Source organism: Emydura macquarii, unplaced genomic scaffold (assembly GCF_026122565.2).
Source record: "Emydura macquarii macquarii isolate MOO-44397 ecotype Brisbane River unplaced genomic scaffold, CSIRO-AGI_Emac_v2 contig_67, whole genome shotgun sequence".
In the NCBI taxonomy this organism is placed as follows: domain Eukaryota; kingdom Metazoa; phylum Chordata; order Testudines; family Chelidae; genus Emydura; species Emydura macquarii.
This window is the reverse complement of record NW_027130204.1, coordinates 208226-220514: the sequence shown is the minus strand read 5'-3', so window position 1 is coordinate 220514 and position 12289 is coordinate 208226. Positions and strand designations below refer to the sequence as shown.

Below are 12289 nucleotides of genomic sequence, written 5' to 3'. Positions count from 1 at the left end.
GCTTCCTCATCTGCATTTCCTCTCCTTGACATCCTTGTTGAACTCCAATTTGAAATCCAAGAGGCAGTTGCTCAGTGACCCTAGAACTAAATAACTTTGCAGCGTAGGCACTGTTAGTTAGTATCTCCTTCCCGTACCTCCAAAAACTTCAGCAAGCTGTGTCCCTGTCTGTCATACCATAATGACTCCTGACCCCCATGGACTATACTTGTGCTTGCAAAGGTGATATGATTTTGTCAGATTTCATAAGTTAAGCAGAGTCTGTTCTGGACTAGCATTTGAATGGGAGATGCACTAGGAAAAGATGGAATTATGGTTCAGTAGATGTTATTCCAGTAGATTGCTTGCCTTCACTAGGAAGAGGTGTGTGTAACACACCTTTAAACCCTGGAGCGGCTTATAGTTAACATCAACCAGCTAATATATTAAAACTACAACTGCCTTCTTTACACTAGGATTTTAACCTGTGTCGATAAACGTGTGTTAGCTAATTCACATTAAAACATGTACCTTTTTCCCTACTCTAGACATGGCCAGAGTTGATAAAGAACCAATCATGCACCATGTGGTTGGGTACTAAGATGCTGACTTTCCGATGAGAGAGAAAACCAAGCTCTTAATCATATGAAATTATTACATATCCTCTTGATATATCTTTTTTTTTTTTTTTTTTTTTTTTTGCGAGACCAGCAGTCGTATCCCTGATGTCCTGGCTGAATTCCAGCTTAGGTAATTACATTCAGCCTCTGCCAAATTCCCCCAGCAGATTCAATTGGATAAGTTGTGATTTAGTTACTCCTTTAAATGAGGAACAAACCCTAACCCTATTGCATACAGCAGATAGTGTCACTGGTGTCCAGAGAAGAAAAGAACCATATTGTATTAGTTACTCCCAGTACTTATTTATTGTTTGTACTGTGTTTTGAGGGGCCTTCTGGCTGAAATAGGCTATAGAATCATAAGGATTTATTATTTATTTATTTACTTATTAATCAGATTGCTCTGACGGATTGCAGTTTGCGATTGTACAGTTCAGGAATGCCACCTCGCCTGTTGTTAGCCTGACATTTACCAGTGAGAACCAAGCTGTGTAAAGCACCCAGTGAAGATGCTTGTGCTAAGAAAAGGCAGTTACTGTAAAGTTTTGTAAATGATAGAGGGTTGAGTATGAAGAGATTCTTAACTAAGAGGATTCTATGTCAGGTGCCAAAGGGTGGATGTGATCGCCAGAGTTGAAGTGATGGAGAGATTTTCTCTCATGCTACACCTACAGGAGGAACAGATCCGTCTTTCTTTTTTTGATGCTCAGGCTGAGATTTTCAAAGCTCTCCAGGAGCTCTGTACACCTACTTCCCATCCATTTTAATCCACTGGTCTCCCACCCTTTGTCTGTCTGGTCCACTTAGACTGGAAGTGCCTTGGGGGCAGGTACAGCGCTGCACTCCAGTTAACACTAACAAGGACCATCTTTTTATTCTGTGTCTGTACAATGCCTAGTACAATAGGCTCTGGGCCATGACTAGGGCTGCTGGTAATACGAATAAATGATGGACAGTCAAGTGCTGGGATTCCTGTGTTTTGGCTGTTGCTCCTAGCACTTCCTCACTATCAGGAAATGAGGCTAAAGTCCCTACTGTATTCACCTAGATTCTTTTTAAGGTGGGCTAACCTTTGTGTGGTTAAAATGAGAGCCAGACTAATGGTGGCAGGATTTGTGAATGAGACATGCTGGCTTTTGTTCCCAGATGATATTTAAACTCTGTTATGGGTAAATAGAAATAAAGTTGTAGTTTGAGTGAAAGAGCCTGTTTGTTTATTTTTACCATCGACTCTCTCTGTTCTCTTGAACTGCTAGGGGTCTTGTATGTCTCCCCACTCAACGCTGCTGGGAGCACAAACCGCTTTTGCCAATCAGTGGAGAGATCTTGACTGTCTGTTTCCTGCCTTCTAGGTAGATTTTGTGGTGAGAAAGTCCCCGAGCCGCTTATCTCCACAGACAGCAGGCTGTGGATCGAGTTCCGGAGCAGCAGCAATATCCTGGGAAAAGGCTTCTTTGTGGCTTATGAAGGTAGGATCCTTATCTAGGAGTCCTACATCACGCTGCATAGGGATCCAAACACCAGGCAGTGTAAGTGGGAGCGTAACAAATGGGCCCAGAGCAGGGACTTGTTTGATTATAAATGAAGGCACTCAAGCCACTGGTGTTTTCCAGGGTGAGCAGGAATCTCTGAATTTGGAGAGCCCTTCAACATACAAGGCTGATATCAGCCAACCCCCGCAGCAAATCTGTTCCCAGGGCATGGAATAGCGCAATGAGGGGACCACATCCGAGCATGGGGCTCAGACCAGCTCTTCTACCCCTGCCCTAATCAACCACCAACTGTAGCTATGATCCATCTAGCAAAGGTTCGGTCAATGTATATCGCTGGTGAGCTGGTACTTCCTCGCAGGCTAACTGGCCAGCCAGGCCTTTGCTCCGAGATTACATAAGCATCTGGCACTGAAATTTCTACCCACCTTGAAACCAAGGGATGGACTCAGACCTTTGTCCTTCAGCCAGATCAGTTGAGTTCCTTGAAGGTGAAGCTTCTTGGATGAATTCCTGAATCCCTTTCTGCACTGCCTAACATTTCTTGTAAGAGTAGGGGCTTGCCCTGATGTCCTGGCCCCTCCACCGTAGGGTTGCCACCCGTCTGATTTTCACCCGGACAGAGACAGAGTTTCAGCTTGTGTGTCTGGGTGCCATTTGACAAGCAAAGATGTCCCACATTTTGTATCTCGGGGGAGAGCCGGGAAAGAGGCAAGGAAGGGGGTGGGGTGTCAGGGGAAGAGGTGGTACAGGGGCGGGGCTTCAGAGATCCAGTTACCAGCCATTAAAAAGGTGGTAACCCTCCCCCCCCCCCACTTGTCTGTGGGCATGTTGTGCACTGGTGTGATGCATTATGTCTATTGTCTATGAGGCTTTTCAAAATGAGAGGTACTGCAGAATCAGAACACATGGTGATTTAAGGGGAAGCTCGCACTCCTGGCTGTGAGTGAAGTTCAGGGACTTCCACTGATTGTTGTAGTTTCAGATAACCTATTGATTCAGGTCCTTTAAGGGGCTAATCCTTAAAGAAGGAGGAATCCATCCATATGTGTTAGGGCACTGGTTTGCATTGTCCCAGTGAGGTTGTAGGGAGGATTTGGGAGGCATAGCCCATGGGTGTGCAATGGAGCTGGATGCAATTTTTGGAACCCAGTGTCTTTTTGTTGAAATATGTCCTTTTGGTTTTTTGCTTTTTTTTAAAAAAAAAAACTTTTCACACAACAATTGTCCATGTCGCCAGTTTTTCATTTTGCATGAACAATCTTCCAAAACGTGTATAGAAAATATTGAAAATGTTATTGAAAGGGTTTGAAAAACTTCCATAGTTGTTTTTGGGGAGAAAAAAATTGAAGAAAAGCTCAACTGGCTATTTAGAAAAATTAAAAAAGAAAGGGGGGGGGGGGTCCATTTCAGTCACTTGGGAATGAAAAAAAATGTAGAAATTTTTTTCACAAAAGTAGGTTTTCATTTTGCTCCTCTACCTCGTTTGCAAACAAGACAGATTTCCTTGCCAACACCACCCAGTGGACTGTGGCAGTTACTGCAACCCAGAGGGTATAGTAGTGACTGGATGGTAACTGTTGGATCAGCTGTTCTGGGGGGGCTCCCTGGGCAAGATGGGGAAAGGATCCTGGTAAATGCCTTGGGAAAAGGGAGCATTCCAGGCAGATGGGCTTTAGGTGAATGATGGATTTCCTAAGCAGGCTATTTAACAGAAGTTTTGGATGCCAATATTTGGTACCATGGAGCTGTGCATCCTGGAGAGTTGGTAATGCAATGTCTCTGAGAGCTAACATTCAGGTATGGCTCTGAGCCTTTTCCTATCAATTAGCAGGGCTTTCATCCCTTTCTTTTTATTAAATATTTGGAGAGCTTTTTACCTCATAATTGTTTTTCCTCCAAAATTGATTTTGCTGCTTAGATTTCTGTTGTCACTTCCCCTGTCTGCTAGAGTAATTACTGGGGGCCAAAAACAACGAGATCGGAGAGATAAGCAATTATCAGAACTGGTGACACAAATGGACCTTTGTTTGAATCACTTAGCTCTTTGGCTGGATTTTTGGCCCAGCACTTACTGCCTGTCTGAAGTACCACTTGTCTTGTCTCTCTCAGGTGAAAATACATGGAGAGCAGATAAGTTAGTTGATGCTGTTGTATAGCATGATCCATTTTGCTTGCAATTACAGCAGGTTATTACTGGCAAGAATCTTTTGGAAAGAATAGAACAGATTTTAAATGTCGAAAAGTATGAAATCCACTAGAAAAACAATCCTGGATTGGAAGGCCTCAAACAACTCGGAGCTGGATTAAGAATTTTGGGCCTAATAAACAACTCTTGATTCAGGCCAAACTGAAGCTATATGCCAGTGCTTTAAAAAGTGAATGCCTGAAGTCTCACACCTAGAAAAAAGCAGCCTGATTTTCAGAGAGGATGAGCACTCACTGATCTGATAGAAGCCCATGGGTCACTCAGCTGCTGGGAAAATCAAGGCACTTGTATTTCGGTCCCTAACTTTTATACTGCTGCTTTGGGGGGCTAGTCAGATTCCACCAAAAGTCAATGGCAAACTTGTGTTGGTGCAGGATCAAATCTGTACAATCCTTCACTTTTGTGTGTCATGGAGCTTTCAAGTTTGACAGTTTTGGACATACTGTTTCCTTTATTTGCTTTGATCATTAACAGCCACCTTTGATCTCAGGTTCTTTTCTGAATGTCTAACACTATAAAAAGTGCTGTCACACGGGCTGTGTGCATATCCTCTTCCACATGACCATGTACATGGTGGGGTTGGGCACGGGCCTGCCTCAGTTACCCCACCTCTAAAATTGGGTTAATGATACTGACCTCCTGTGGGAAGTGCTTTGAGCTCTACTGCTGAAAAGCACTAGATAAGAGCCTAGGTGGTGTTATTCTGAAAAGAGGCAGGGCATAGTACACACACATTTTCATGGCACCTTTCCAAAGCCCTTGACAGGCTACAAGGTATAAACCAAACTTAGTTAAAGAAGTCAGGTGGAAAGTGTGCTTCAGCTGGGTCTAGTTAGCACCCAGCAAACAACTACACTCTTTGCAAAAAAAAAAAGAAATGCACCTTCCAACAAATAGTAGAGAATCTGGACATGAGCAGTTCTGGATTCCAGCCAGTTTTCCACAGCCACGTATTCACTCCTTGCTCCTTATCACATTGACTGACTTGAAGTTTACCCCTTTGTTTTGTTCTGCAGTGGAAGTCGGTTGGGTGTACATTGTTCACTTGTTAAATGTGTAATAAAGATGCCGAAAGGAGTGCAGCCTCAGGGAACAGTCCTGGGTCAGTGTTGTAAGTTCCCACAGTGCATGATGATAGGGGAGCAGAGAAGTATTTTTCCAGAATGGAATTGCCATGACTGATCTGTTTGGGGTTGGTTTATGGTGCTGTAGGATTAAATAGAACCTGTTTTTGTTATAACATTTTGGAAATGGATTCCTTGAATCCAGCTTATAGTTGGGTGGGGGCGGGAGAGTGAGTGATAAAGGATTATATAGAGTGGGGAACTGGCTGGGTCCATGTCCAGATTTCTTAACACTTTCTGGAAGGTGTGTAATTGTTTTTCAGGTGTCTAGTGGACTCCATTAAATGCCTGCTTTCAGCCTAGACTCCAGGTTTCATGTTTGGGAATTTCCCTGTATCTAATCAGCGCGAAAGGTTTAAACTCAGGAATGGGAGTCCTGCTCCAACAGATCTTACAAGGTCCATTGATGGACCAACTTCAGTAAGCCCACAGGAAGTGTGTGGAAGTTGTTACCTCTGGATGGGATAAGGAAGATTGTGGACAGAGGAAGGGGAGGATTTTAGCCACATGAGTGTCTTTATGCTCTTACAGTCCCATATCTAGGATATTTTAAGCATTTACACTTTTTTTGGTTTTGTTTTGGTGTGGCTGAGATGCCAACTTTCCTTGTCCTCCAGTTCCCTGTATGCTTCCCTCCATCACACCTTCACGGTCCACCTCACTCTCCTGTGTTTACCCCCTTTGTGTCTCCCTCCTGGGCCTGACGCTCCCTTGCCATGATCTCTGGCTTCCTGCCCCCTTATCCACATTTCCTATCCCATTCCATGCCCCCCCAAACTGCCTTCCTTTCCATAGACTTGTAGGACTGGCAGGGACCTCAATCAGTCATCTAGTCCAGTCCCCTGCACTCCAGGCAGGCCTAAGTAATAACTAGACCATCCCTGACAGGTATTTGTCTAACCTGCTCTTAAAAACCTCCAATGACAGAGATTCCACAACCTCCCCTAGGCAATTTATTCCAGTGCTTAACCACCCTGACAGGAATGTTTTCCTGATGTCCAACCTAAACCATCCTTGCTGCAATTTAAGCCCATTGCTTCTTGTACTATCCCCAGAGGTTAGCGAGAACAATTTTTCACCCTTATCCTTGTAACAACCGTTTATATACTTGACAACTGTTATCAAGTCCCCCCTCAGTCTCCTCTTCTCCAGACTTAACAAACCCAGTTTTTTCAATCTTCTCTCACAGGTCATGTTTTCTAGACCTTTAATCATTTTTGTTGCTCCCTTCTGGACTTTCTCCAATTTGTCAACACCTTTCCCAAAATGTGGTGCCCAGAACTGGACACCATACTCCAGATGACTCCATGCTTGAGCCTTGTCCTATGCCTCCCCATTTATGCTTCTCTCAGTTCCCTGAACCTCCATTCATCAATCCCACTCCATCTCAACCCATCTGCTGCTCCCCTCTATCCATCCCCACCTCTAAGAGCCTCCCAAATTCCAGTATCGGGGATCACAGCTCCACCCCACTCTGCCACTTCCAGTCTTTCCCTTCCAGTTGTTGCTGTCTCAGTTCCCTTGTTGCCCTGTGAGACTCCTGCAGCCCTCCCCAGTCATATATCACCACCCCTTAACATCTGGCTCAGACCAGCAGCTGCTACAACACAGCCTGGGGTCAGAGAGGTCACTTCATAATTTCAATATTGCTCTGTGTATCTGTCAAAGGAACTTGGGGCATCTCCCCTCAGGAAGGCCAATAAACCCAGCAAATTTGGAGTTTATAGGCACGGTTGTTTTGGAGCCAAAAACAGTTTAGGAAAAATTTGAAAAAATGAGTGGGCCATTTTTAGGACACTGTAACATCACAACCATTTTCACTAACTCTACCAAACTTCCCAGAAAAAATCTACACAGAGATGAGACCCTGTGTGTAAAATTTCAGGGAGCTTGGGTTCTTTTTAGATACATTGGGAAGGGAGGGAAGAATTCTAAAAATCAGACTTACAATAAACTAGCTTGAGCTTTAACTACAGAGGGGATACGGCTGCTCCACATGATTTAGGAATCACTAACCCACTACTGAAATGCAGCTACCTCTGGGGAGGGTGGGGGTGGAAATGCAGAAGCCATTCTGCACTAGCTCCATGACAACAGGGAACTGACTAATAGTTCTCCAGTTGAAACTGCAGTGGGTGGGGCTGTTAAGAGGAAGACCCAAGTTGCAATGTATAAGCAGGCTAGTAGGGCTGGTTAACAATACTGCTCTTTTCAGAAGTGCTGTGGAATCACTAAGGTAGTCAGGGTCTTGGTTTTCTGACTGATCTGAAAGCAAGTCTATCCAGTAGCTTCACCATTCATTGACACCCTGGTTTCTGAGAAGCAGCTTCATGCAGTTGTTTGGATTCACTGCTGGAAATCTAATGTGCACATTATTATTTAATGTTTGGTACAGTAGTCCTCAGTGGCCCCTTTCAGAATTGGAGCTCATTGTGTAAGGTGCCGTACAATTCCCCTTTCCCCCACATACGTTCCATGCAGAGGTGATGCTGGGCTCTCAAATGAGATCTTCATACTTTTTTTTGCATGATTTTAAAAACAAACACAAGCTCTAAAAGCGGTTTAAAAAAGAAACACACCCATTCTATAAGCAGCTTCTGGTGCTGATAGCATAAACTGCTGATACTTATTCCTATGTGCAGCTTTGAGTTACCTTGATTCGATCCTCTTCCCAATCTGAAAAGTTTTATTTAGAAAACAGCCCCAACCTTGTCTCTCTCCACTTGCAGTGTGCAGTCCCAACTTTGTGTGGCCCAGCTTCTCGCCTGCATAAAAAAATGACTGTTACAGAGGTTACTAAGGTTACAGAGCATCTGTGGATGCCATCCTTACCAGCCCTTATGCAATAAATTAGATTGGTTTGTACCGTTAGGCACAGCTTCACCTAGGAGCCACCTTCCAGGAACTGGCATAATGTTTGCAAACAGTGCCATCTAGTGGCAGGATTTCATTTTGCTTTTTATCGTGGGCTTTAATGTTAGCTTCATGTATGATTTTGCTACTATTAATTTAATAACTAAATTAGTGGTGTACCAGACACAGATATCCAAACAGTTCCTGCCTCAGAGAGTGGATAGTCGAGGGGACAGACACACAAGACAAGAGACACTAAGTGGAATCAGGCTTTTAATACCTTTCATGATTTATTGGCGCGCCTTGTAGAATGAGTAGTGATAGAATAGATTTGAAAGGGGGAGAGGGCGTGCTGGGAGCAGGCGTTTGGTGAGGAAACCAAGTGTAATCTATGTGCTGTTTGTTTTTCTGAAGCTATTTGTGGTGGAGAAATTCACAAAGATGCTGGCCAGATTCAGTCTCCCAATTACCCAGATGACTACCGACCTTCCAAAGAGTGCGTCTGGAAGATCACTGTTTCTGAGGGATTTCACGTAGGGCTCACATTCCAAGCATTTGAGGTGAGAGGTTTGAGTTGTGTGCTTTTAAACCCAACTAATGTGGCAGTCAATGAGACTATAAAAAGGAAGTGTGGTAAAGAAGGTAAAAATTGGAGAATTTCCCCCCTAAATATTTGTTTTATAAAATTATTTCCACCCAGTCCTGACTCCGTTGTCATCAATGAAAAGTGTACACTTCATGTGCCTTCTTTGCTGCCTCTTTAGATGCTAAAGCCATAACACTTTTATCTGAGGCCCACAAAATGCTTTACAGAGTTATGTGTATCACGGAAGCATTCAGTGGTCCCAGTCAAGAGTCAAGGCCTCATTGTGCTAGATGTTGTCTGTGCACAAAAGGAAGACAGGCCCTGCCTCAGATACCTCGCCATCAGAGTATAAGATGAGAACTGAAAGATTCGACAAACAAAAAATGAGGAGTGCTAGGTAACGGTGAAGAAAATTACTCAGACTCACACAGTGGCAGAGCCAGGATACAACCCAGAAGTCCTGGCACCCAATTCCCTGCACTAACCATCAGGACACTCTTCCTGGGTGACTCTCAAGAGAGGATTCCTGCCATCAGACTGCATACTGCATAGGACGGTGCTTCTCCAGCAAACCCTACATAGATCTATTGAGATCACACCACCCAGGAATACATCCATATCTTCCCTCTCCCCTGTTTAAATATTATAGTAGCCATAATGACCTCAGGACAGGCTATTCCCTACATCACCAGCCAGGTTTTCATAGAAGGGTAGAAATTAAAGAGAGCAAATTGAAGAGGTTGAGCGATTGAGATGGGGTTTACATATGGTGAGTTTGCAGAAGCTAGGATTATTTACTTTTGAAGGAGCAATTAGAAGGGATTTACAATAACTGAGCTATATAAGACTATTCAAGAGAGACTTAGAACTGATGAGCTCCTCTTTCCTACCTGTCATGTAACATGAAATCACAGGGTTATTTGATGAAGTTAATGGTAGGTAAATTTTGAATAAATAAAATAAGATATCTCTTCATACAGTGTGAATAGGCAGTAATGGGAGATTAGCAAATCACGTTGTGTCTGTATTTTTGAAAACTGTCTAGAACAAGACTCCCCATTGTTTTCAATGGGGCAGGATTGGAGCTTAGAAAAGTGTACAGCCAGGAGTGGCATTTGTGAATGTCTAATCAAGTGTCATGTTACAGGATAACAGCCAGTCTCTGCAGAGGCCAGGAAGGATGTTCATCCATCGTTTACAGTATGTATTGCACTGCTGGCTGGGTGCATTATGATTAGTTGGATTTTTGCTGACTTTTTGAAGTAGCAGGGCTGGAGATAGGATGGGCCGGACCTGAGGATCCCTAATTCTTGAGCTATTTGCCTCTTAGTGATTTCCATGCTGTGTGGCCTGCAGGGATGTTCTTTCCCTTCTTGGAGATCATCCCCTGGATTTGCCCTTACTTGCTGCTGTGCCTGAGGAAGGCAGCTCTTGTAGATGGTCAGGGACCAGAGTCTCATTGGAAGGTGTCTCGTGAAGGCGACAGAACTAAGCCCCATAACATTCAGACACAGCATCTCATGTGGCTGCAGGGGATTCGATGGCAGCAATGTGATGCTGGCAAGAGGCTTCAAGGCTACTAGCAAGAGATCCTGTGGGACCCACCAGGCCCAGTGCCCTTTGGAGTGCGCAGTGAGATATGGTGGGTGCCGTGGACAGAGCAGATACTGAATCTCAGACATGCATGAAACAAACATAAAGATCCAGAACTGAAGAGAAAAGGGAGGGGCGAGAAGGTAGTCAGGGCCTGAGCCAGTCCTTCAAGCCCACTTCATTGAAATAAGGGATAAGGCAAACTTTCCCCACGCTGCCCTACCGGTACACCTGTGCCCTTGCCTGGATGGACAACAAGGAGCCAGCTACGATGGGGATTTTTTGTGCTGTCCCGTGAGAACTGAACTGAATCCAATCTGTAGCTACGTCACGAATCATGAATTACAATATGCATTCAATTTTAAACGATACTGAATACTTAAAACAACATGCTCTGCAGATTTCCAGGCTGATGGTAACTTTGAGGTCCAAATTCTGTTCCACTTGTTTGTGTAATTTTAATTCAGAGGTGCTCTCAGCACCCATGATGTAGCTTAAATTGCTGAAGTTGGGTGTATTTTTAAGCTGAACCACCACAAATCCCATTCCCTCTGTTCACTTTAACAATTCCCCCCCTCTCAGCTTTCAAAAGCCTGGGGAAAAAGAGGACCCCTGCTTGAAGTTGAACCAGAGAGCTTTGCCTTGACTGTATTGAATCAATTTGTGCTCTTTGATCCTGTAAAGTTAAACAGAATCTCACTGGGCTGAGTGAAGTGTGTGACCTCTGGCGTGTTCCATTTCCTTCTGCAGATTGAGAGGCACGACAGTTGTGCTTATGACTACCTGGAAATCCGAGACGGCCCCACTGAGGACAGCCCTTTGATAGGACACTTCTGTGGCTACGAGAAGCCAGAAGATATCAAATCCAGCTCAAATAAAGTGTGGATGAAGTTTGCGTCAGATGGATCCATCAATAAAGCAGGGTTTGCAGCAAATTTCTTTAGAGGTATGGATTACACATCGGACCCTAATGTGGTTTCATTAAGATGAAACCTCTCAATAAGAGACACTTTAGACCCCTCTCCAAGGGCTGGTCCATGCGCCACATAGAGGCCATAGAGTTCAGCAATGTGGGCCACAGGCAAAGGTTAACGTACGGCCTCTATCTCAATTGGAGATGCCAGCTGCTTAGGGTAGTACTGGCTGGGAGCTGAAGACTCTGTAGCTCCTTATTAAAGGGGGAAGAGGCTGCTACCCCTCTCCCCATTTTAAGCAGACCAGATGGGGTCTGTATCCTCCTTGCAACTTGCCACTGTAGTCCTCAGCTAGTCAACTCTGGCGGCACCTTTTGTCCTAATGAATTTTGTAATGACCGGGAATTTAATGTGCCTCTTGCATTATTTGGAAGAAACATGAAACATACAAAGTAGCTGACAGCTTAAAAAACTTGAGTAGAAGTGTGTTGAAATATGTGCTCTGTGAGAACATGGGACACTAACTTTTAAACACCAAGAATAAATAAACCACGAGCCTATACATGATCAACCGTTAAAGGCTAAGCCTTCCACTCATGTGGGGGATCAGGCAACAAAAATGAGAAATTACCTTGCCTTCAGGACAGAAATGTTGACTGTTGGGATTATGTTACTTCATGCTATCCCTATGGAGAAGCTAGAGTAGTCCTTAATTATAGAATCATAGAAGATTAGGGATGGAAGGAACCTCAGGAGGTCATCTCATCCAACCCCTGCTCAAAGCAGGACCAACCCTGACTGTACCCCACTTTAGAGATTATGTAGACAATCTCTAAAGTGCATGTAATATTAATAAAGTTGTGGCTATCTTTTGTGTTTATATGGTACCTTTCATCTGGAAGGATCCCAAAGCACTATGCA

At 44.1% G+C, this 12289-nt stretch overlaps 1 protein-coding gene across 1 annotated transcript in view; it reads left to right on the top strand.

The window, feature by feature from the left end:
- TLL2 (tolloid like 2) overlaps positions 1-12289 on the top strand; it is a 151076-nt gene that overhangs the window by 122244 nt on the left and 16543 nt on the right. Inside the window, exons 11-13 of the mRNA XM_067569983.1 lie at positions 1952-2068; positions 8690-8835; positions 11205-11400. Of these exons, the coding sequence (XP_067426084.1) occupies positions 1952-2068; positions 8690-8835; positions 11205-11400 (459 nt within the window). The remainder of the gene's footprint in view (positions 1-1951; positions 2069-8689; positions 8836-11204; positions 11401-12289) is intronic.